This window comes from Phacochoerus africanus, chromosome 4 (assembly GCF_016906955.1).
Source record: "Phacochoerus africanus isolate WHEZ1 chromosome 4, ROS_Pafr_v1, whole genome shotgun sequence".
Taxonomy (NCBI): Eukaryota; Metazoa; Chordata; class Mammalia; order Artiodactyla; family Suidae; genus Phacochoerus; species Phacochoerus africanus.
This window is the reverse complement of record NC_062547.1, coordinates 49449193-49474420: the sequence shown is the minus strand read 5'-3', so window position 1 is coordinate 49474420 and position 25228 is coordinate 49449193. Positions and strand designations below refer to the sequence as shown.

Sequence of the window (25228 nt, the reverse complement as noted above, 5' to 3'; positions counted from 1 at the left end):
ACGAATCTGACTGGGAACCATGAGGTTGCGGGTTTGATCCCTGGCCTCATTCAGTGGGTTGAGGATCTGGTGTTGCCATGAGCTGTGATGTAGGTCGAAGACGTGGCTCGGATCCCGCGTTGCTGTGGCTCTGGTGTAGACCAGCGGCTACAGCTCCGATTAGACCCCTAGCCTGGGAACCTCCACGTCGTGGGTGCAGCTCTAGAAAAGGCAAAAAGACCAAAAAAAAAAAAAAAGTATCAAAAACGTGGATCTGGAGTTCCCGTCGTGGCGCAGTGGTTGACGAATCCAAAGACTAGGAACCATGAGGTTGCGGGTTCGGTCCCTGCCCTTGCTCAGTGGGTTAACGATCCGGCGTTGCCGTGAGCTGTGGTGTAGGTTGCAGCTCGGATCCCGCGTTGCTGTGGCTCTGGCGTAGGCCGGTGGCTATGGCTCTGATTCGACCCCTAGCCTGGGAACCTCCATATGCCGCAGGGGCAGCCCAAGAAATAGCAAAAAGACAAAAAAACAAACAAACAAAAAAAAACGTGGTTCTTATGGCAGATGCTATGGATGCCCCACCCATGTCCTTGGAGATTCATCCTTTTCAAGAGCTCCTCTCACTTAGTACAAGAATGTTTACTCCAGGGCTTTACTCAAAGTCACAGACACATGGACTCTGCCCAGCACATGGAGGGCTGACGTGCTAGAAACGAAAAGCCCACAAGAGTAGCCTTGAACCAACAACTACAAGGAGCTGGCAGATAAATACCCCAGCTTCCTCACCTCTCAGGGTTTATCAATACTCAGGCATGTATTGTATTGTACTGTACTGTATTCTATCCTATTCTATTCCATTCCATTCCATTCTATTCTATTACTTTTTAGGGCTGCCCCTGCAGCTTATGGAGGTTCCCAGGCTAGGGGCTGAATCAGAGCTGTAGCCTCTGGCCTACACCACAGCCACAGCAACGCCAGATCCGAGCCAAGTCTGTGACTTACATCACAGCTTATGGCAACGCTGGATCCTTAACCCACTGAATGAGGCCAGGGATCAAACCTGCGTCCTCGTGGACATTAGTCAGATTAGCTTCTGCTGAGCCATGACAGAAACTCTTTAGGCATGTGTTTTAAACATTTTCCCAGAGTTTCCAGGGAGTTAATAATGTGGTCAACCTGCCCACAGTGGTGCTTGAGCTGATAACATACTCTTTTTTTTTTTTTTTTTTGTCTTTTTGCCATTTCTGGGGCCGCTCCCACAGCATATGGAGGTTCCCAGGCTAGGGGTCGAATCAGAGCTGCAGCCACTGGCCTACACCAGAGCCACAGCAATGCAGGTTCTGAGCCACGTCTGCTCACAGCATCGCCAGATCCTTAACCCACTGAGCAAGGCCAGGGATCAAATCCGCAACCTCCTGGTTCCTAGTTGGATTCGTTAACCACTGAGCCCTGATAACATACTCTTATTAGCTGTTCCTTTCCTTGTCTTAACTCCATCCTACTGGAATATCTTGAATTTGCTAAATAAACTGCTTGCTGTTCAATCTGTGTCTTGAGTTCTGCTCCTAAAGGAAGAGCCACTTCAAGGCAAAGCCAGAGAATCCAGAGCCAGACCTGCCACGCATGGCTTAGGCCCTCTGTAGGTTGCCACCATGTCCCTGAGCCCAGTGGTCAGATCCCTGTGTGACCTCTTTCTATACCAGCTTCTGCTGCACTGAGCAGCCCTGGAGAAGGAAGCAGTAGCCCGGCCAAACATCCTTCTAGAGTTATGAACACCTCATCAGGATTCAGAGGCGTTCCCTACTTTCTCTAGAGGCCATTGATCCTGGGAGGTGATTTTAATCAGGGATTTGATCATCCTACAGACGATTTCTTATTCACACTCATTCTTTGCAGGCTCCCTCAGGCCTCTTAAGAACATTAGCCTGCAGTTTTAGGTTTATATAATTTGGTGCTTAATGCACCTTAGTACTAGTTCAGAACAACTGAAGTAACTTGCTGAAATGTCAGTTTCACACCAGAGCCACCCCTTCCTAAAATGCCCCACTCTGGATGTGTGGCTGCACCCATGGCTCGGCATGGGAACTGGGGGTACAGAAAGGATGACTGCTCCAGTGGTCCAGGCCCTAGGTCTTGCTGTATAGACTGGGGCATTCTGCTACTTTCCAAGGGAGTGAGCATAGAGCCAGCTCTACCACCAAGCCAGGTGTCCTAGTCCTGACCTCCTCTTGGAGTCTAGACACCAGTCCTTCTTGGCATTGCCTCTCTAGCCAAATGACTACTTAAGATCTTCCCTCACATGTCTTAGAGGCATCTCACATCCAGCATTCAAACCTTCATGCTTGGTCTTTCTCCCCACACCTGTTCTTCTCCCCTCCCCTGACCCTCCCACCTCAATAAATGGCACCATTATTCATTCCATTGCCCAAGCCAGAAACCTGAACTTCATTTTCAGATCTTCCCTCTCCTTCACTCTCTACCATCCAATCACCAGCAAATGCAAATACATCTCAAATCCATCCTTTCCTCTCTCTCTAGTCTGTAGTCCAACTCACCATTATTTCTGGTTTAAGGTATTGCAATAGCCTCCCAAGTGATTTCCCTGCTTCCATTCATACCTATATCCAAACTCTTCACTATAAACTAGCCAGAGAGAGCTTCCAAAAAGTCAGTCAGATTGCCCCTCTCCCCCATTTAAAACTCACCAGCATGGCCTCTTGCCCTGAGGTCCCATATGACCAGGCTCCTGCCTAATTCTTCAACATCATCTCAAGGCAGCCTCCTGCTTCCTTGCCACCTTTGAGCCACATTTGCCTCCTTGGATCTCTGCAAACACATCGGGCTCTCTCCTAGCTCAAGGTCTTTGCATGTGCTGCTCTGTCTGCCTAGAAGACTTTTCCATGGCTCTTCATGAGGTTAACTCCTCCTCCTCCTCCTTTTGTGCTCGGCTTTAGAGGGGCCACGTCTAATCATCTAACCTGAAACAGGCTCCCTCCCGACACCTGATTTATTTCATACCATCCAGTTTCCATATTGTATGGCCTTTACACACTCTGTAATCTCTTGATTTCCTTCTTGTCTGTCTCCCACACCAGGCTATAAGCCCCATGAGGGCAGAGACCATGCCAGTCTCAGGCTCTCAGTAGTTAGCACAGCAGCCAGGTACTGTAGGTGACTATATCAGTATTCTGTTGCTGCACACCCAAATACCACAAACTTAGCAGGTGAACACAACACAAATATATTATCTCACAGTTTCTATGGGTTATAAGTTCATGTATGGTGTGGGTGGAGTCTCTGCTCGGGATTTCACTTGTTTGAAACCAAGGTGTCGGCCAGCACTGTAGCTCTCATCTGGGCCTCAGGAGTCTACTCTAGCCTTCCTGGGTGTTGGCACAATTCACATCCTTGCAGTTGTGGGACTGAGGTCCCTGGTCCCCCACTAGCTGCCTGCCAGGGCCGCTCCCAGCAATAAGAAGCTGCCTGCAGTTCCCTCCCACGTGGCCCCCATGGGCAGTCAGTCAACAGCATGGATGCTTGCTTTCTTTAAGGCCTCCAAAGGGCCTCTCTGTGACTTACCTTTCTGAAACCAGCCAGAGGAAACTCTGTTTTTAAAGGGCTCATGTAATTAGGTCAGGCCCACCCAACTGATCAGGGACCTTAATTACATCAGCAAAAGCCCTTCATGGCAGAACTCAGATGAGTGTTTGATTGAATAACTGGAACAAGCTAATGTAGGGGCCAGGAGTCTTGGGGCTCCATCTTGAAACTCTGCCTACACAGTGATCAATAATATTTGCTGAATTAAAAATGAATCTCCTTCTGGCCACCTGTTTGTATAAGCAGTTCATCCAAGCCCATGTGAGTCTGTTTCTAGGTACAAGACGGGCAGTTAAAAAAAAAAGCTTAGTGGGCAACATAGGAAAAGAGAACAGGGACACACTGAACATGGGGCAGAGAAATGTGGGCTCAAGCCCCAGTCCTGCCATCATCATCTGTGAACTTTGGTGATTCACTATCTCTTCTGACCCTCAATGCCTTTGTCTCCAAAATGGGCATAAAATGTCTACATCATAAAATGGAAAAGATTAAATTCACCCATCCATCCATCCATCCATCCATCTAGCCAGCCAGCCATCTAGCCAGCCAGCCATCAATCCATCTACCCATCCCCCCACCTCTTTGTTTCTCCACCCCCCTCACCTCCCATGGATGCACCTGTACTAATGTAGGAGCCCAGTAACTGGGAAGTGGAAGGATGGGACTGGTTTTTCCTTCCACACAGAATTCAGGGAGCAGCAACCTTACCTGCTGGACTGTTGTATCATATGTAGGATGTGGAGCACATAGATACAGAGGACAGATGGGCACCTAAGACCATGGGAACTCACTCCAGAAAGATTAAACAACAGCCTTGAGTGTTCTTTTCAGAGAAAATACAATCACCTCAGGCAATGCCTCAGCCTCATGCCTGAGCAGCCCTGGTCAGGAACCCTCGGCAAACAATCTTGTTTTCTTTGATTCTCTGCATTAGTTTTCATGTTTAAGCCAAATGAAATTTTCAGACAGACTCAGTCCACGGGACTTAGCCAGCATCTCTTCCAACATGGGAAAAATATTCTTTTCTTTAGCATCTAAGCACCTTAGGGAAGATGTGGGAGGCAATGGCGCCCCTGGGCGGCCTGGCATTAAATTTGTCCTGCGTTGCTGGAAGTTTCTGTTGCATCTGTGAGCATCAGTTGGTGACAAGTTAATTCCTTCCCATTGTCTGGGTAAAGAACTCTCTCTGAACCTCCTGATCTCATCCAAAGGATCCTTCAATCAATCCCCCCTGGAGACCCGGGTCGGAACACTCTGCCAAGGCAGGAAGCCTGCCTTCCCCATTAACCCTGCTGGAGATACTCTTTGTAATTTCCATTTGGCTTAGAATCCATGGAAATGCTGAGCCATGATTCCATTTCTAATTCATTTCTGTTACCCATCAAATTCAGTGAGGACGGGTTTAAAGATTTGAGTTTGTAAAGTTCTAATTCACACTCCTTTGCCCAGTTGAGAGAAACACGAGGCCTGGGACTTTTTTTCTAGGTCTGATTTGGCTTTGAAATGCTGTGGATATTCACTCCCAGATGCCAACCACCACAGCCTCAACCACAGAAGCACACATTCCAAGGGCTTCCCTCAGGGTTGCATGTCACAGGTTGTGTAAGAAATGGAGTTAGAAGAGAATTAGGTAAGCTGGTGGGAACTGGTGAGCCATGGCATATCCAAATCACAGCCACCCACACTCTGAGTTGGCCCAGGGGAAGGTCTGAACTCCTGCCTCTCTTCCCTGTCCCCTCCCCGACTCCCTGCCCTGAGAGAGTCCTGCTGAGATAAGCCTGATCAGACTGACATACCCTCCAAGTGACAGTCACACTAGCTGCCTCCTCTGAAGCCTGGCCAGCTTTCCAGGTGCTGGTCACTCCCCTCTCCCACTAGTGGACTGGCCCCAGGTGCCTGATGCAAGTTGCTTCCAAGGTCACAAGATGCAAGGGTGTCAGTAAGAATAGCATCCAAGTCTACAACCTGGGAACGAAATCTACGCCTTGATTGTATGACTGTGTGCTTTTCTGCCAGGATCCATCAGCCCAGAAAGGAACTCCCTAAATTGGTGGAACTCAATCGTGTGTCCTGTGCATCATGAATTTCTCAAATTGTTCCCACCCTGAAGGGAAGCTGCACAGAGATGTGGCTAGTTCTGCCTGTCTGGACTCGCTGCTTTCTGAGACATGGGAACCAGCAAGTAGGAGAGGGAGAGAGTGGGACGGACACGTTTTCACCAAGGATGTGAAAGAGAAGCTTCTATTTTCTCAAACTAGGGATCAATAGGAGAGAGGCTGCAGACAGGCAGACCATGAGCATATCTGGCTTCTTCCCAGGTGGCTTGTTCAGCCCACCAAACACAACAAGTGTGTTTTCCAACTTGAGAAAGGTCAACAGGTCTAGCAACAGACTGGACCCGGCACTGGCTGCCCTCTGGGCTGAACTTGAACTCATTTTCTTATTTGCCACAGTCCTCACCATTCCTCATTGCTTCACCTCTACTATTCACGTTATGCTATCTAGCTAGCCCTGGTAGATAACTGAGTGTAGGACCCCTGAATGTGGTGACAAGGTTCCATGCTTAAGCTCTACAGCCAGACCCAGCTTGGGTTCAAACATTGGCTTGGTCTTTCCCAGCTGTGTGACCTACAGCTTTCCCAAGCCTCAGTGCTCTCATCTGTGAAATGAGCACGATAATGATATCTCCCTCATAGGGTTGTTCTTAGGGTTAAACAAATTCACACATCAAAGATGCCTAGAAAGGAGTGGTAGCTCTTGCTAGTATTTGCTTAGGCTAAGAATCTACCAGCCTGGGATGGGGTTGTATACACACTCAAGGCAGATATTTATTCTGATGACAGAAATCCTAAATGGCTCTGTGCTTAGCCCCATATTGTCCAAGGAAGGGGGTTGCTGCCTTTCCTAAGGTTCTGCAAACCCCATCTCTCTGTCTCCATTTTCATTCAATCATCAGATTCACTTATGAAGCATCAGAGTCCTGATGGGGTATAAGGCACTGGGGGAGGCCTTGAGAAGAAGAAAGAAGAAGGAATCAAAGAAGAAGCCTCTCTTCAGGGCTAAGTTACTGCTGAGTCTCAGTTTCCTCATCTATAAAATGTGGAGAGACACTGGAAAAATTAAAGACAGTGTATACAATTGCTTAGCGTAGTGTCTGGAACACAATAGATGCCCAAACCATGAACATGCAGATGCATTCTCTAAAGCCTAATTAGAAAGACACGAACAGGGAGGCAGCTTCTGTCTTTTCTCTACCCTCATATCTGTATTCAAATCTCATTCAATCCCCAAAGCCAAGCTCAAATGCCAGCTCTTCCAGGAAGCCCTCCCAGAATGACAGACCTCTCCCTGGGCTCCGCCAGCATTCTCTCTCCCCTTCGCCTGTGGCTGATGACACTTATCATTTTATATTATGTGTAATGGCTGTGTGTTTACAGTTTATCAGCTGCACTAGGCCACGAGCTCTCTGGGAGTAGAAACTGTTTCTCATCTGTCCTTGGATCGTTGGGGCTAAGTGTGATGGCTCATACTCCATGAACATTTGTTGAATGAGTGAGAGATTACAGTTAGCAAAGCACTCGAGCAGGGCAGCCCTCTGGCTCTGCCATTAATCAGATGTGGGATGTTGGGAAACTCACTTAACCTCTCCCACCCATAAAATGAAGAACTTGGACTAGATTTCAGGGCTGCCTGCTTCAGGGGGAAAAGCTTCATAAGGGAAGCTCATCTATGTGGGGAAGGAACCCACAAAGTGAACCAGGTCACTCACCCCAATCCTAGATCAGGTGTTTAGTGGAAAACCACATAAACTAGGGGAGGCCACTGGAAATCACAGCACAGGGGTCAGGGAGGAGCAAACCAATGGAGATGCATATCTTGGTACCTAGGCCATGCCCTCCTTGGTTAGACTAAAATCAAGCCCTCACTCCAGCTTCAGGAGGGGTCAAGAGGCAACCAAGGACTGTCTAGTAAAACCAGCCTTCCACTAGTGGTTGTTCACCACAGTCTTCTTGCTCACTGATCTGACATCCCCCAAGTTTCTTTCTGTTCAAGAGCATCTCTTCCTGAAATTCTACTTATATCTTGAGCTCCTGAGATGTGAACTTTCAAAAACAAGTAGAGGAGTTCCCATCATGGTGCAGCGGAAATGAATCTAAGAACCATGAGGTTGCAGGTTTGATCCCTGGCCTTGCTCAGTGGGTTAAGGATCTGGCATTGCTGTGGCTGTGATATAGGCTGGCAATTATAGCTCTGATTAGACCCCTAGCCTGGGAACCTCATATGCTGCAGGTGCAGCCCTAAAAAGCAAAACAAAAACAAATAAACAAAAAAAAACTAGAGGTGAAGCGTCTCATTTCTGTATTTGTGCCAAAGGAGGGCCATAGTCTGCCATCATCCCCAGACTAAAGCTCGCCTGAGGCAGGAACCATGTCTGGTTCACCACTGCTGCCCGTGCTGAGCTTGGAACCCGGCTGGTACTTTGTTGAATGAACGCCTGTGTATGACTTTAGGAGCAGAAAAGGCTTCCCCCACCACAGAGAGAGCAGATGTCTATGGATATGCAACACAAGTGGGTCCACACCTGTTGGAGCCTGAGGTCCCAGTCCTTGGAACTGGCTTCCACCACCCCCAGCACAACCTCCTACCCCAACATCCAACCAGTGGGTACAGGTCTTCCAAGATCCCTGAAGGCTAATTTGCAGGACAGATCTGGGCAGCAGCTGGGGTGGCAGCAGGTGCCAACTGTTGTTCACACACACCACTTGTTGCTGAGCACCCAGGCCCTGGAGCTGCAGGAGGACACCTGGGTCGCTGCATGGTGTAGGGTAGCTTTTAAGGGAATCAGTGCCACAAGAAAGCATTCTATATGCCAAAGATTTGGTATCAGAAGGGAATATTTGATTTACTGGGCTTCAAGCACTTTACAGTATTAGTGAAGCAGAGGGAGGATGTCAGCTTAGAGCAGTGTTGGCATTCAGCTCTGTTTCCATCCTCAGTACTACTCTGTCTTTTCAAGCCACTGAGCAAGATGGGCCGAGGGCCAAGAGTGGACAAGGAGACCTCTCCTGCTGGCTGCACTGCAAGCTGGGCCAGAGTGTCCCTGGCCTTTGCCACGGGCAGTTTGACTCCCAGCTGCTGGCAGCAGGGCCCCTGACCTGAGGGCAGGAGACACTGCTCCTGGCCCGCCCACACTCTGCTCAACACCCCAGCTCCTGGAACTTCCCTCCTGACAGATGGTCACACAGTTGACCAGGGGAAGAGGGCCTTTTCGTATTTGGCTCCTACCAACTTTGTTAACCAGATACTGGTCACCTTGGCTAATCTGTAAAGCAAAATGGTCCAAAGCTCCCTTGTTGCAGACTGCTTACGGGGTGCTCATGCTACAGAGAAGGTAGGCCCTTGGCCCTCCTAGGGCTGTTCTTGGTTGGCAAGGAAGTATCTTAGGGACTTCCTGATTCCCCAAGTCAGTTTCCTTTATTGGTAAAGGAACTCAAAAGGGTGATGAACCACCCATACCATTGCCAGATTCAGGCAGGCTCGGCCATGTGCCATGTTAGGACCTCAACGGAGTTGCTGGTGAGGACAGAAAGGAGGCTGACACCAGACAGGCTAGAGCTGGAGAAACTGACTGAGCTCTGAGGCAGGCCCACCAAGTGGCAGTGTCCCCCAGAGCTAGGCACAGGAATAGGACCTCAGCCTAGTGGTACAGAGGGCAGGGTCCAGCCTCTCAAGGAAGAGGGTGAACCAGGCTTGGATACAGAGCCAGGGCCCAGCTTGGGGAGTGAGGGGAGTGTCAGAGCAAGGCTCCATCCTGGCAGGGAACTGTGGATTGGTGGAGAATAGAGGTGGAAGGCCATGTGTAGGACTAACTCAGAGGAGGTTGTGGGAAGCTGGGGTTTGGAGAGCAGCAGGTGCAGGGAACATGGTCAAGGTTGCAGCAGCTCTGTTAAGGCCAGGCCACCCACTAGCAAGGAAGGGATGGCTGTTCTCTGCAGAGGTCAGGGCTAGGCTACTGGCACATGGCACCTTGATATGTGTTACAGAAAGGCACTGTCTCTGGGACCCCCAGTAAGAAAAAGGCACTTCTGAGACAGACTCACCCCAGGATGCATGGCTTGGCAAATGGGGAACACAGGCTTGGGCTAGGTTTCACTCTTCACCTGCCTCTCATCTGGGTGTCCTGCTGAAGAGTGTAACCTGAAGAACCACACAGGAGTTCCCATTGTGTCTCAGAGGTTAACGAACCAAACTAGCATCCATGAGGATGCAGGTTTGATCCCTGGCCTCGCTCAGTGGGTTAAGGATCCGGTGTTGCCGTGAGCTGTGGTGTAGGTCGCAGACACGGCTCGGATCTGATGTTGCTGTGGCTGTGGTGTAGGCTGGCGGCTACAGCTCTGATTGGGACCCCTAGCCTGGGAATATCCATATGCCTCCAGGGCAGCCCCCCAAAAAAAAGAAGAAGAAGAAGATGACACAAAGGAACAGTCATAGATATTTATCTGATTCCCTTCCATTCCCACAGTCACTGGCTGAAACTGGCTCAGTCCTAGAGTCATGGCTTAAGCCCCTCCTCTGTGTGGGGAGGGACAGGCAGTCACCACACAGAGCATCCAGGAGCTCAAGTCCTAGAAGCCATTGTCTTCAGGAGAATGCTGCTGGACAGCACTTGAGGACATGAATCTGTGGCCATGGCCAAGGGTAACTCTCAGGCTGGACGATGAATTTGTCAGGGAGAGGTAGCCCCAGGCAGTGAGGAGCAAAGGTGAGAGGCTTCAGGACTCCTGCAGAATTCAGTACTGCTGGCCTCCATCTTCAAGTTGCTGCATCCTAGGCCCCCTAGTCACACTAGTCCAAGGCACAGGGGTAGGTGGTGACAAGAAGCCTCATGCCGAGCATCAGCCCACATGCCTGGATGCATAAACACCTTTAAGCTGCCTAAGCCTTGGTTGTAATTAGATTAGCTATATGGGATTCTTTAAGCTCCATAAAGCACGATACTGTCGGACCATTCTTTTCCTCTGCTTTTTTTTTTTTTTTAATTTTTGTAATTATTCCAGCTGCATGCAAAGCTGTTGGTATTTTTACAGCCTGGAATGAGTATCTCTTGTGTAGGACAGCATCTTTGAAACATTAAACAATGATTAGGCAGGCTCTGAGCCAAGGGACGATGGGGGCTTTGCAGGGAGAGGAGGGGGACCCAGCAGCTGGTGGCAAGCAAGCTGGGAGCTCTGATTCTACTTCGTCACTACACTATGATTTTCTTACCAGCAATTAAAAATAACAATGATTCACAGTTGTGCAATTACTTGTCATTCAGGGGGATTGTGAAGGTGTTCCAGGTAGTGGTAGAAGGGGCTGAGCCACAGAGCTTGTGGGGACTTGCACAGCCCCTTTGTGGGCTCACACGAGCACACACAAGCCCAGGGTTATGGACTGAATGTGTGTGCCCTCGAATTCATATATTTAAGTCCTGACCCCCAATGTGAGGATATTTGAAGGTGGGACGTTTAGGAGGTCATTAGGTTTAGATGAGATCATGGGGTAGAGCCCCAATGATGGGATTAGTGCCCTTGTAAGAAGAGGGGGAGACATCAGAGCCCCTTTCTCTCCACACCCACACACCAGGGAAAGGTTGTGTGAGGACACAGAGAGAAGGCAGCCGTCTACAAGGCAGGAAGAAGGCTCTCATCAGACACCAAATCTGCTAGCACCTTGAGCTTGGACTTCCCAGCCTCCTGAACATGAGAAGTAAACCCCCATTGTTTAAGCCACCCAGTCAATGGCATGTTGTTGTAGCATCCTGAACGGTGTATACACGTTCACAGTGCTTACACATGCTTACATGCATATACACACACTCAAGTTCACATCCACTCATCCACACGTGTTCACTTGCACACACATGTGTGTACACACATGAGCATAGCAACATCTCCCCATTTCAAAGGAAAATAGGAAGCTGACTCCCTTTTAAAGGTGACCTAAACCATGGCCATTAACTCTATGATTTTCTCTCAATCCTGAGGCTAGAAGCCTCTGCACAATGTGTCCCTCCTTCTTGCCGAGCCCCAGGCACAGCTCCAGCTAAGAAGACAGCTACACCTTTCTCTTAAGTGCCTTCTTTGCCTCCTTCTTCACTGGGCCTGCTGCCCAATATCTCTCTCTGTAGGGTGGGTGGAGGAAAGACGATGAGGACAAAATTCAAGGAAGTCTTTTGAAGCCAGAGACCCATGGTGCACCAGAAAGTCACCTTGTTTAAGAGTCAAGGATATGGGCTCTAGAATGGGACAATCTAGGTTCAAATCACACCTCTGTGTGACTTTGGACAAGTTCTTTAACTCTTCTGTGTCTGTTTCCTTGCTGTAGAAAATGACATTGGTCATGGTTCCTACCATTGCCATGGAACAGAAGACAGCTAAGCAGGGCAATGTCCCAGAGCCACCATAACCAAACCTGAAGCTGCTGGTCATAAGCTACCATGTCCATATACAGTGCAGACAACAGGAACACTGGCCACTGGACCTAGGAGAGATACTGCATGGGGTGGAGTGGAGAGCCCTGGTAGGAGACAGGAGGCCTAAGGTCCCATCTTGGCTCCACCAACTCACATGCTACAGGGTCCTGGCAAGTCTCTGCTGGATGCAGGTCCTCAGTTCCCTCCCAAGAGCCAGTGGGGGCTTGAATGGTGGTCTGTCTGCCTCTCCAACACTGTGGTGGGGGAGGGACAGCTCTGTTTGGCTGGTCTCCCAAGGTCTGCCTAGTTCCAAGGCTCCTCCTGCCAGCAGGTGTGGAAGGCTTTGGGAAAATATGGCCAATGAGAAGGCAGGGTCCACCAGCAAAGGACATCCATTGCCCAGGAGAGAAAAGGCTGGATTCCAGCTTCAAGTGTGTGAGGTGCTGGTCCTCGGCCATTTTCTTATCAAAAGGCCATGGAAGAAGGTAAGCATTAGGTAGGTTGTAGACTGGGCAAGTCATTGCCAACCAAGAGCTGATTCAAATCTCTAGGGAATGAGAGTCTTAAGAGAATATTTGATATCACCATTTTTTTGATGTGCTTTTAGTTGCCAAATTTAGATTCATTTTGAAATTTCAAGTAGCATGAAAGAAGAGTGCATGATTATTTCAAGTTTATCAAAGAGGACAAGAGTTAAGAAAGGAAACAGAGAAGCTGAGTGGAGTGACGGAAGTGAGGTTGGCTGGCTTGTGGGATGGGGTGACTCTGGGACAGCTGGTGAGGGAGCCTGAAAGGATTTGTGTTTTTTGAGCACCTGCTCTGGGCCAGGTACTGGAATAGCTGAATCACATGAGTATGTTGAAATTATGTGTGGAGTTAGGAGATCAGCGTTTAGCTGGGAGCTAAAGTATTCGGCACAAGGTCCGTGGCCATCAAATATCAGCTGAAAGAATGAATGAATGAATGAAGTGGGTGAATAAATAATTGAATGCCAAGAATCACAGGCTCTATCAGCCACAAATCCTGAGTTTGAGTCACTCAGTCCCAGCTAAAGGACTTGGCCCACTGAGATTCACGGAAAAACAAGGTAATTTTTTGTTTGTTTGTTTTGCTTTTTAGGGCTGCACCCACTGCATAAGGAGGTTCACAGTCTGGGGGTTCAATTGCAGCTGCAGCCACCAGCCTGCACCACAGCCACAGCAACGTCAGATCCGAGCCGTGTCTGCGACCTATGCTGCAGCTCACAGCCAGATCCTTAACCCACTGAGCGAGGCCAGGGATTGAACCCCCATCCTCATGGTTCCTAGTCAGATTCATTTCTGCTGTGCCACAATGGGGACTCCAGCATGGTAATTAAAACCAAGAGGCTCCAAGTTGTAGTCCCTGCCATTTCCCCCTTGAGATAACAAGGAAGAGGAGGCAGGGAGGAGAGAGAGCCTCAGAATGGCAGGACAGGTTGCCCCTGTCAGGAATGCAGGCAGAGGCTGGGTAACAGAGAAGGGAGCAAGCACAGGGATGGCCATCTGGCCTCACACATAGGAGCTGAGTTCAGGCCACGCTGGGGTGACAGCAAGAGAAGCTCCTCTTCTGCTCTGCTCTCCACCCAACATTCATGTCATCTCCCTGGGGTGCAGCAGAGCGGTCCCAAGGACCCCACCCCAGGAAGAAACACTCCACCCAGTGGTGCCTGCTGCCGAGGCTAGCCTCAGGAAGGAGGGTTTAAGTGCCTGTTGTCTCAGGCTACTCAGCTACAGCATACTGGGCAATGGGGGACAACAATTAGAACAGTGATTCCCAGAGAGTGTCCCGCTGCATCAGAATGCTTGGGGAAGTTTATTAAAGTGAAGAGTCCAAGCTTTGTCCAAGCCCTACAGAATCACCATGCATTCTTTCATTGAATCAATACTTTTGGAACACCAGCAAGAACTAGGCACTATTCTAGGTGCTTGGGATACAGTGATGAATAAAATAAACGTTCCTATCATCATGGTTCTTACATACTGGTGGAAGGAAAATGTACAAATAAATAAAGCAGAGTAACCAAGTAAGTACAGTATATGAGACGGCAATAGGTGCTATGGAGGAAAAGAAGCAAGGAGGGTGTGAGGGGTGATGGGGTAAGGCTGCCATTTTAACAAATGTGCAGCATTTGAACAAAGGCCTAAAGAGACAAAGGAACACGGGGTGTAGATATCAGAGGGTAAAAGCCTTCCAGGAGGTGGGGGAAACAGGTGCAAATGTCCTGGGGCAAGAATGTGCCTGGTATGACACTCTGTTTTGTTTTGTTTTGTTTTTGCTTTTTAGGGCCGCACCCTTGGCATATGGAGGTTCCCAGGCCGGGGGTCCAATTGGAGCTGCAGCAGATGGATTATGCCATAGCCACAGCCACACAGGATTCAAGCTGTGTCTGCGACCTACACTACAGCTCACGGCAATGCCAGATCCTTACCCCACTGAGCAGGGCCAGGCGTCGAACCCTCATCCTCATGGATCCTAGTGGAGTTCATTAACCACTGAGCCACGAAGGGAACTCCAACCCTCTGTCTTTTCAGTCAAGCTCAAACACTGAAAGTTTGAGACCACTTTAGCAGAGTGACGCTATCCTACCAGGAGCCAGCCCCCAAAAGAGTGGGGCTTGTACAGGAAATTGCTAAGGAGGCAAAGGACGGGGATGCAGGCTCCTACACATGGACCATCTGCAGAGGCTTTAGTCCCTGGCGTCTGAGTTGGAGCTAGAGGTCTTTAGGGGCTTGGATGAAGAAAGTAGTGATTGACTGACCCCTTCCTGTGTTTGTGGAAACATGGGCCTGACCCCAAAGCAAAGGTGCTCATAGCCAGGGGCAGGAACACGAGGCGCCAGCATATACAGAACCTGAGACAACAGCTCGGAAGACAGTCTGAAAGCTCTGTTCTCTGGCATCATTTAGAGTTTTAAATCCCAGCATCCCTTCCATCATGCGTTATCTCATTCAGGCCTCCAAACAATCCCAGTGGTAGGAATTATACATCCCAATTTCATAGATAAGGAAAATTGGGTTCACAGAGGTTAAGAACACATAGCTAGGAAGAAGCCAGAAAGAGCTGGACCTGAACACCTGGCCTGATGCCAACTCTTGCTCTTCATACCACAGCACACTGTTTTAAGAAAGGAAAACGCCAGGGCTCTGCAGGTACCTGGGGGCAGCTATTATTATTGTTGTTGTTATTATTTTTATGACTCTCATGGTTTTTTGGGGTTTTTTTTGGGTTTTTTGTTTGTTTGTTTTTGGAGGGGGCCGCACCCGCAGCATACGGAAGTTCCCAGCCTAGGGGTTGAATTAGAGCTCCAGCTGCTGGCCTACACCACAGCCATAGCAATGCCAGATCCCAGCCGCATCTGTGACCTATATCACAGCTCATGGCAATGCCGGATCCTTAACCCACTGAGAGAGGCCAAGGATCAAACCTGCATCCTCATGGATCCTCGTCAGGCTCATTAACCACTGAGCCATGAAGGGAACTCCTTATAATTCACGTGTTAACTCACTCTTCAGACCTTGCAATGTATAGCATTTTCACTCCCATTACCTCGTGTATCCTTAGTGACACTGGGACAGACAGGCACAGGGCATGAAAGAAAACCCACGGCCAGGAAGTGGAAGAACTGAAACCAGAAACTGAGTCCTATTATATTTCATCCCATTTAGCTTTTATTTGCATGACTCCCTGATGGCAGGAACTGGATCTGATCTGTCACTCCCTCCATGCCCTTGGCCAGAGCAGGGCACCCCGTGAACATTTGTTAGCTGAGCTGAGTTGGCCTGACATGAAATAAATAAACATCTGATGCTGAGTGATGCCCCAGAGGAAGCCTGCCCAGGTTACAGCCAGAGCCACCTTCCCTGTCGCCCTGAAGGGCTCTGCAGCCCTTGACCAAGGCTAGAGCTGGATCACTTCCTCCAAGAGCCACCGTTTTAATGTCTATGCTGGCCCTTTGAGAGCTTAGGGCAGCCGGTCTCCCAGCAGCCCCATTACTGGTCACCTCCCTGGCCCATTCTACACAGGGGCCAACCCCTCATTGCCTCCCTATTTGCTCATCTGCTCCTCTGGTTGGAAGAAAGATAGGTCCCTTCTTCCTAGAGGCAACCCTGGCTTTGTGCCCTGGGTCCCATCCTCTCCTCCCTCCTCAGAGGCCCTGTCCGTCCTAACCTTGGCCTCAAAGAATTCAAGTGCCTCCTCCCCAGACCAAGAGCCCCCCTCCAGACTAATTAAATGTCCCCCGCCACCTCCCCAGACCAATCAAATCACCAGAGCTAAAGCCTGGCCACCCGGATTTCTTAAAAGCTCTCTAAATGATTGGAATGTGCAGTCAGGGTCTGGAGAACAACCTGTCTTTCAAAAAGAGAGAGATACAAAACAACACAACACAGCACAATACAATAGAACACAATAGAACTGAATAATATAGACCAGACTTATAATAGAAACTATCAGAGCGCTTTGCACATTATAAGAATAACTATTGTTTCTTAAAAGTTGTATTTCAATGGCCTGTGCTTGTGTATGGGCGTGAGTAGGCATGTCATCCTGGGTCACAGCATAAATGGATTTCTCACGGCAGGTGGTGGTTAAGTTATGGAAAACACTGATCCAGCCACTGCCTTAGCTCCTGATTCTCCTTCAGTGAAAATTCCGGAAAGAAACTTCTACCTTCCAGCTGCTCTTCATCTTTATCTGGCTTCTGCCGCCCTACCCCCAACTCTTTTTTATTATGATTTTTATTTTTTTCATCATAGTTGGTTTATAGTGTTCTGTCAATTTTCTACTGTACAGCAAAATGACCCAGTCACACACACACACACACACACACATACATTCTTTTTCTCACATTATCCTCCATCAAATTCCATCACAAGTGACTAGATACAATTCCCTGTGCTATATAGCAGGATCTCATTGCTTATCCACTCCAAATGCAATAGTTTTCATGTATTAACCCCAAGCTCCCAGTCTATCCCACTCCCTCCCGCTCCCCCTTGGCAACCACAAGTCTGTTCTCCAATTCCATGCATTTCTTTTCTGTGGGAAGGTTCATTTGTGTCATATATTAGAGTCCAGATATAACTTATATCATATGGTATTTGTGTTTCTCTTTGTGACTTACTTCATTTAGTATGAGAGTCTCTAGTTCCATCCGTGTTGCTGCAAATGGCATTATTTTGTTCTTTTTTATGGCTGAGTGGTATTTCATTGTGTATATATACCACTTTTTCTCAATCTATTCATCTGTCAATGGACATTTAGGTCGTTTCCATGTCTTGGCTATTGGGAATAGTGCTGTAATGAACATATGGGTGTATGTATCTCTTTCAAGGAAGGTTTTGTCTGGATATATGCCCAACTCTTTACATGGAAATCTCCCCACTGAGATTTCCATGATCTGCACCTTCTAGTTCCAATGGCTTCTTCCCAGACTCCATGTCCTTCCACCTGTCTGTGGCTTCATTCAAACAGATGACTCTCGGAGTTCCCATCGTGGCTCAGTGGTTAGTGAATCCAACTAGGAACCATGGGGTTGTGGGTTCAATCCCTGGCCTTGCTCAGTGGGTTAAGGATCCAGCGTTGCCGTGAGCTATGGTGTAGGCCACAGATGCAGCTCAGATCCTGAGTTGCTGTGGCTTGGTGTAGGCCAGCAGCTACAGCTCTGGTTGAATCCCTAGCCTGGGAACCTCCATGTGCTGCAGGTTCGGCCCTAGAAAAGATAAAAAGGCCCCCCCCCCCAAAAAAAAAGATGACTCTTGTACCTGAAATTCTCATTGTCTGTGAAGTCTGTATTGTCCTCCAGATTCTCCTGGCCATTTCCTCTCTGTCTCCCAACCCTTGTTCTCCTAACTCCTAAACCTCTTATATCCAATATCCTCTCAAGCTTCTACTTTTCTGTTCTCCCTTCTTCTCTTTGCCACCCTCTCCTCCCAGCCAATGGCATCAGTTGTTCTGTATATAAGATGCATGTCCCATGTTTTTCTCTGAGCTCCAGCTATGCATGCAGTTGGCCTGGGAGTGGAGGTGGGGGCTGGCAGTGCTCAACTCACAGTCACACACTTGACCGTGCCAGGCAGGTGAGGCAAGCGAGGGAGGATCACCATCTCCCCTTACAGAGGAAGACTCTGAGAGGTTGAGGGATATTTCCATGGTCACTCATTCACAGTGGAGAGGATTCTAGAAAGTATAACTTCAGACTTCAGCCCAGAGTTCTTTCCCTTGGCACCATGCACTGAAACTCAACATGTGCAAAAGCAAAGCTGCATCCTCTTCATCAAACCAGAGGTTCTCAATCAGAGCTGTGCCACAGAATCATCAAGAATGTTCTTAACAGAGTTGGCCAGAGTCTACCTTGAACTGACTGAGTTAGAATCTTCTGGAAATAATTTTGTGGTTTTTTTTTTTTTAGCTTTATATTTTGAAATAATTACAGATTCACAGGAAAAGTACACAAACATATACCAGGAGGTCCCATGCACCCTTCACCCAGCCTCCCCCAACGTTAACATCTTACACAACTGCAGTACGATATCAAAATGAGGACCCTGACATTGTCACAATCGCTAAGCTTTTCCAGGTCTCCTCAGTAATAATGCACTCATTTGGTGTGTGTATGTAGCTCTGTGCAATTCTGTCATGTGTAGCCTGTGTAAACACCACCACAGGCAGGATAACTTGTGCCATCCCCTCAATACTCCTCAGAGCCTTGGGTTAGAAAGCTCCTACTTCCCCACTGTTCCTCTTGCCCTCCATCCTGAGAATGATCACCACCCTCTTAGCCACTCTGGCTTGAGACTGAGTGATCATTCACCACCCCCTCTTTGGTCCACTTGCCCACAGCCTGTCAGTCAAGAGATCCAACAGATGCGTCCTTCAAAATATCTCTCAGTCCCTTATCTTGCCATCTACCTCCACACCCACCACTACTCCAGGGCCCTTGCAACTGCCTTCTCATCCAGTTCCCTTCTTCAATATGTCCCTTTCCCCCAACCAGTAATACAAACCACAGCCAAAGCTCTCCATTGCTCAACCCTGACTGCATCACTGCACTTCCCCAAAACTTTCACAGTTATCACTTGTTATAAAATAAAGTCCAAAGTCTCCAAATTCAAATATGAAATCCTCTACATCTTACTCACTTTCCCCATCTAACTTTCTCAAACTCAATATGAGCTTTCCCCCCTCTTCCAACATGGATTAAAGACAAAATGGCATCTTTCATCCTTCAAACCATGATAAAGTTCTCACCATGGGAAGAAATGAAGGTTTCCAAGACTTCCTTCTTCCTGGTGCTTTGTTCTCATTCTCTCTTTTTTTTTTTTGTTTGTTTGTTTGTTTTCAGAAAAATACTGCCTACTTTATTGGATGAATGTATATTTATTTTTTCATCTAAAAATTTTCATTCTTTTTTAATCATTTATTTAGAACTCTTGTCTAGTCATTTATGATGGAGCATGATAACGTGAGAAAAAGAATGTATACATGTATGTGTAACTGGGTCACCATGCTGTACAGTAGAAAAAAATATATATATAAATAAATCATTCTCTCTTTTGTGATATGAGAAAGTGCATCTGAATGGAGCCTGGGGATGCCTCTTACCTGGGGGACATCCTCGCTCTAGGAATGAACGTCAGAGGCTCTTCCAATGTCAGAGGCAAGAGGACCAGCCATTCTGGGTGGAGCAAGGTACGGTGTACAGGCAGGCTAGTCACGCTGTTGTAATGGTAACCACTGGGAATGGATGATTTCCCGGCATCCACTCTGGACCCCAAGCAAGGCGATGGTAGATAGCTGCTCAAGATTTGGGAGCTGGGCCCCTGCCTGTCTTCCCCTCACAAGAGATCATCACCTTTAAAACTATGCTGCTGATTTGCTGCCATCCTTAGTTGCCTTTTCCTTCTTTCATATCCATGGAACAACAAAAACCAAGTGATTCACAAGCACTGCCCTTCAGAAAGCTCTAAAATCCCCTTCATCACACTGCTTCTACACTTACTATAGGATAAAAAACAAAATTTGCTTATTGAGATTAAATAGGTTTTAATTATCTGATATGTTTTAGCTTTAATTGATAATGACACAAATTGTTCATCCTGAACTTCTCATTACAGCAGCTGATTCACTGGGAAATTTACTACCTGACATCAGAGAAAATGCTAAAGATAACACAAACCCAATGATTCTGTGATCTTGTGACCCAGCAGTCTATTTTTTAAAGGCATGCATTATCCATAGCACATCCATATTAATGGTCCTATCAGAGCACTGGTTCTTAAACTGTCTCAGTGCAAGGTCTCTAAGTTTGGAGAATTTTATGGGCATGTGGGAGGAATCCAGAAGCCATGGAATATGCACCAAGAGAAAGAGGTAGCTGGTAGGGGCTTGAGAAGGGGAAATGGTGATGTGAGGGCTTCGGGGGGTGGAGGGCACTGAAGGCCACCTGGGGGCTTTGCTAAAGCCAGGTGGAATGGGGAAGAGAGGGGTCCAGAAAAGAGACTAGACTTTCAACATCTCTATCGCTGCCACTGCATTACATGTCCTCTGCCATTCCCACCATCAACACCACTATGACCACCATCACTCCTGGCACCATCAACACCTCTGCTATCATTGCCAACACTGCTAAGACAACACCAATGAACAATCTTCCAGCAGAGGCCAAGATACACAGCAACATGAAAGGATGCTTCATAGAAAAAAGACACTGGAGTTCCTGTCGTGGCTCAGTGGTTAACAAATCTGACTAGGAACCATGAGGTTGCGGGTTCGGATCCCTGGCCTTGCTCAGTGGGTTAAAGATCCGGCGTTGCTGTAGTTGTGGCGTAGGCCAATGACAACAGCTCTGATTAGACCCCTAGCCTGGGAACTTCCATATGCCATTCTAGAGTGGCTCTAGAAATGGCAAAAAGCCAAAAAAAAGAAACACTGGAAGTGCTCACTGTGTACATGGAGAGGGTAGAGGTCACAGATATTTATCTTATCATATTGCACCAGGATACTAGGAGACGGAGTTGATAGCCAGTAAGAGAAAGCTTGGGAACAGGGCTTCTCTGGAATGCAGAGAGGGTGCAGCTGTGGAGTGAAACTTCCAGAGAGGTGGCCACCATGAATCGCTCCTCTCTAAGGCAACATTCCAGAGGATGCAACATTCCAGCCTTAAGAAAATGAGAACCCTGCACAGAGGCTGACCCCTTTGCTCAGATGTCTGCACACTCACCATTGCTGCTGTTGTCATCCACCAGGATGATCTCCTTGAGCAGGTGTGGAGGCGTGCGTTTCATGGCTGAGTGGATGGAGCGCAGCAGCACGGAGAGTGCTTCGTTGACGAAGATAAACACGATGCTCACCTCTGGGAGGCTGTCGGGGAACGAGAGGTTGCGGCACCTACAAAGAAGAACAGCCGGGCTCTTAGATCTGTCCCTGACTCAGCCGGGATCACCCCAGGTGCAGGCATGCCTATGTCTTGGCTCTGACTTTGTTGGAGGACTCAGGGTCCAGATTCTTCCCAGGGTCTTTTCTTTGATATACTTAAGATAAACCCCAAATGTACAGTCCACAGACCCATAACCATTGAAACCAGTTTGCTCCACTACAGAGTCTGAGTCTGTCAATGACTCTTCCAGCTGAATAGTTGTACCCTTAGCACCTAGTGCAGGGCCTGGAACCCAGCAGACAGTCACTGAGTGTTCACTAGAAGAATGAAAGGATATTTCTAAATCCAATAGGAAGGAAAATGCATCCAGAGGAAAGTTCGAGTTTTTCCAAAATGGGAGCCAATTCCTAGGTGAGGCCAGATCTTAGATGGTTTAACTCGGAAGAGAAATACGTCTCCTTCCAGAGACTCCTACTATCAGAATCCACTCTGCCTCACTCCAGAAGGCACACTACATTCATCTCAGGGGTCCAGCCTCCAGAAATAAGTTGAAGCTAGAGTCAGAGTGTCAACATAATAGAGGATTAGAAGCACAATTCCAATTTCATTTCATAGATGAAGACACTAAGGCTCAGAGAGGCTAGGTCCCCACCACGTGTCAGCTGCCAAGACAGAATCTCAACTCTTCCTCTTCTGTAAGAGGAAGGAAAAGTGGTCATGGGAGACTGCCTCTAACTGTCCCATTTCCTCTCTAGCTCTACTGAAACCCTAAAGCTACCTAGGAGGTCTCTTACCCGAAGGACATGAAGCAAAAATTACAAAAGTCTGCATGCCAGGAGTTCCCATCATGGCTCTGTGGTTAACTGAATCCGACTAGGAACCAGGAGGTTGCGGCTTCGATCCCTGGCCTTGCTCAGTGGGTTAGGAATCCAGCGTTGCCGTGAGCTGTGGTGTAGGTTGCAGACGTGGCTTGGATCCCGCGTTGCTGTGGCTCTGGCGTAGGCCGGCGGCTATAGCTCCGATTAGACCCCTAGCCTGGGAACTTCCATATGCCACGGGAGCAGCCCAAGAAATGGCAAAAAGAAAAAAAAAAAAAGAAAAAAGTCTGCACGCCATTCTTCATAGGAAGAGAAACAAGCAGCCCTAAAATCAGACCTGATCAAGAGGCCAGATAATAAGAAATTCATGGTTCTCAAGGGTATGTCAATTTCTTCACCTGTAGGCATTGCCTTCATGGGCAAGAAATCATTGTTGGTGCCATTGGCTGGCTGAAACTAAATGGTACTCTAGCAGGCAGTGAGCTCGCATCTTCAGGGTAGGTGAATGAAAGGACAGAGCAGAGATTATGGCCCTATCCCAGGTCCTGGGTTCAGAGTGGAGGCCACCTGCTCCCACCACCAGCCACTGGAGGCTCCAGGGTTTCAGGGCTGATGACCATGTTGCACTGCTCCAAAGTGGGGGGTGCAGCCAGGTGAGAACATGAAATAATGAGCATAATAGCACAGGGCTTCTGCTTGTCAGTAATTAAAGTGCTGCAGGAGAGGGACGGGCCTGCTCTTCCTTAATGAGGAAGGCTGCAGGATAACCAGCGCTGAGCAATTTGGAGAAATCACAGTGGGGCCCCAGCCTGCTTAAGAGCGGGAGATTAATAAACTAAAATCACTGTCTCTATGGTTACTAGAAATTTACAGAAACTTCTCTCATTCTATTTCCAGCTCTCCTTTTCTCTCACCGAAGATGGATGGGAGAAGGGAAAGCTTCAAGTCTTTACCCAAATCTGCTTCATAGTTAGAATTTGAGTAAAGCCATCAGGTTAACAGATTGGTAAAGAATCCATTTATTCTCATATTTAAGGGAATAAATATTGATTGAGTGTCTTCCACGAGGTAGGTACTCACTGGGGGTAACGTGGAAAAAGTGCCTGGTGCCTGTGTTCATGGAGCCTATGCTTTGATGGGCGAAAACAGGCAAACATGGAAGCAAACAAATGATATAATTTATGTAAGTGCTGAGATGAAAACTAATGGGGGTTAGAGAATCGCATGGGGCCCTGGCAGCTGTTCTAGAAGGAATGGTTAGGGAAGGGCTCTGTGAGGAGGAGAGGTCTGATCAGAAACTCACATGGGGATGTTCCCATCGTGGTTCACTGGTAATGAACCTGACTAGTATTCAGGAGGACACAAGTTTGATCCCTGGCCCTGCTCAGTGGGTTAAGGATCCGATCCGTTACCGTGAGCTATGGTGTAAGTCGCAGATGCGGCTCAGATCCTGAGTTGCTGTGGCTGTGGTGTAGGCTGGCAGCTCTAGCTTGGATTTGAACCCTAGCTTGGGAACTTCCATATGCTGCAGGTGTGGCCCTAGAAAGAAAGAAAGAAAGAAAGAAAGAAAGAAAGAAAGAAAGAAAGAAAGAAAGAAAGAAAGAAAGAAAGAAAGAAAGGAGTCACATGGCATACCATGGTGAGCTGTGCATAGGCTTAATGGGGCCGAAGGAACAGTGCTGTGCCTGGAGAGGAGGTGATGGAGGAAGCCAGCTCATGTAACTGAAGATGAAGGAGATGAGGACGTGGTAGGACCAGGGGATGGGTTGGGGGTGGGGGGACTTAATGAGAAAGACTGGAATGACTCCTTCAGGTCATCAAACCCTTTCCAAAAATGTGTTGTTGTAAATAGCATTGTTAGAACAGCAATTAAAAGGTTGCTCAATTAATTCTTCCAGCTAGTGCTTATTTACATTATCAAGACCAGTAGCTGGCCTTTCCTTAGGCACTGAAACTGATAAAAGTATTAACATGCAAACTACTGACTAACAGAAGTTTAAAAATAATACTTTTTATGGACAGACTACTAGCCCATGACCTTTATTTTTCTTTTATGCAAGTGCAGTGAACAGCTCCTAATAAGGTCAACATGTCAGTACAAGTTCACTGTCCCCCCACTACCTCCATCAGCCATAAAGACTGTGATCCTATGTCTGTTCCCACTTCTCCAGGGGTTTCCTCTGAGTTCTCAGAGCCTCAGTCTCTGGAGCTTTAGGTGTTCCCAAACGTGTTCCGAGTTATGGGTTAACTGCCTTCCCCTCCTCTCTTCGTGTGTGTGTGTGTGTGTGTGTGTGTGTGTGTGTGTTTAGGGCCACACTCAGTGTTATGGAGTTTCCCAGGCAAGGGGTCCAATTGGAGCTGTAGCCGCTGGCCTATACCACAGCCACAGCAATGTGAAATCAGAGCCGTGTCTGAGACCTACACCACAGCTCATGGCAACTCCAGATCCTTAACCCACTGAGTGAGGCCAGAGATTGAACCTCCGTCCTCATGGATCCTAGTCGGGTTCGTTACTGCTGAGCCACAACAGGAACTCCCCTCTTCCCTTCTTAATTCTCAACATAACCCTCCATCTCCTCTTTTCAAGAAGAACTTTAATTTCTCCCAGTAATGGCTGTGGCTGTTCTGATGGCTTGAGCAGCTGTGTCTGGATGCTGTCTCCTGATGGTCTTTCTCGAAGAAGAGTGGAAATGTTATATCTGTTTTACAAGCTGAACTCTGCTGATCACTGTTTTCACATGAAAGACTCTTTGAAACAATGTTGTTATATGACAACCCTTTTGAACATAACAGAATGCCTAGTACAGTGCATCCCATTTGTGTGTGTTTATTGTCTGTCTCCTACTACAACGACCCTCCCTGAGAGCAGGGACTTTATTCTGCTACTGTGCTAGCTCCCAAAGTTAAACTGGGGTCTGGCACATAGTAGGCTTTTAGAATTAAACAAAACTAACAGGTTTGTTTATTTGATATAAGCAC

At 47.9% G+C, this 25228-nt stretch overlaps 1 protein-coding gene across 1 annotated transcript in view; it reads right to left on the bottom strand.

Moving 5' to 3' along the window:
• GALNT18 (polypeptide N-acetylgalactosaminyltransferase 18) overlaps positions 1 to 25228 on the bottom strand; it is a 370597-nt gene that overhangs the window by 155999 nt on the left and 189370 nt on the right. Inside the window, exon 3 of the mRNA XM_047776277.1 lies at positions 21276 to 21442. Coding sequence (XP_047632233.1) covers positions 21276 to 21442 — 167 coding nt within the window. The remainder of the gene's footprint in view (positions 1 to 21275; positions 21443 to 25228) is intronic.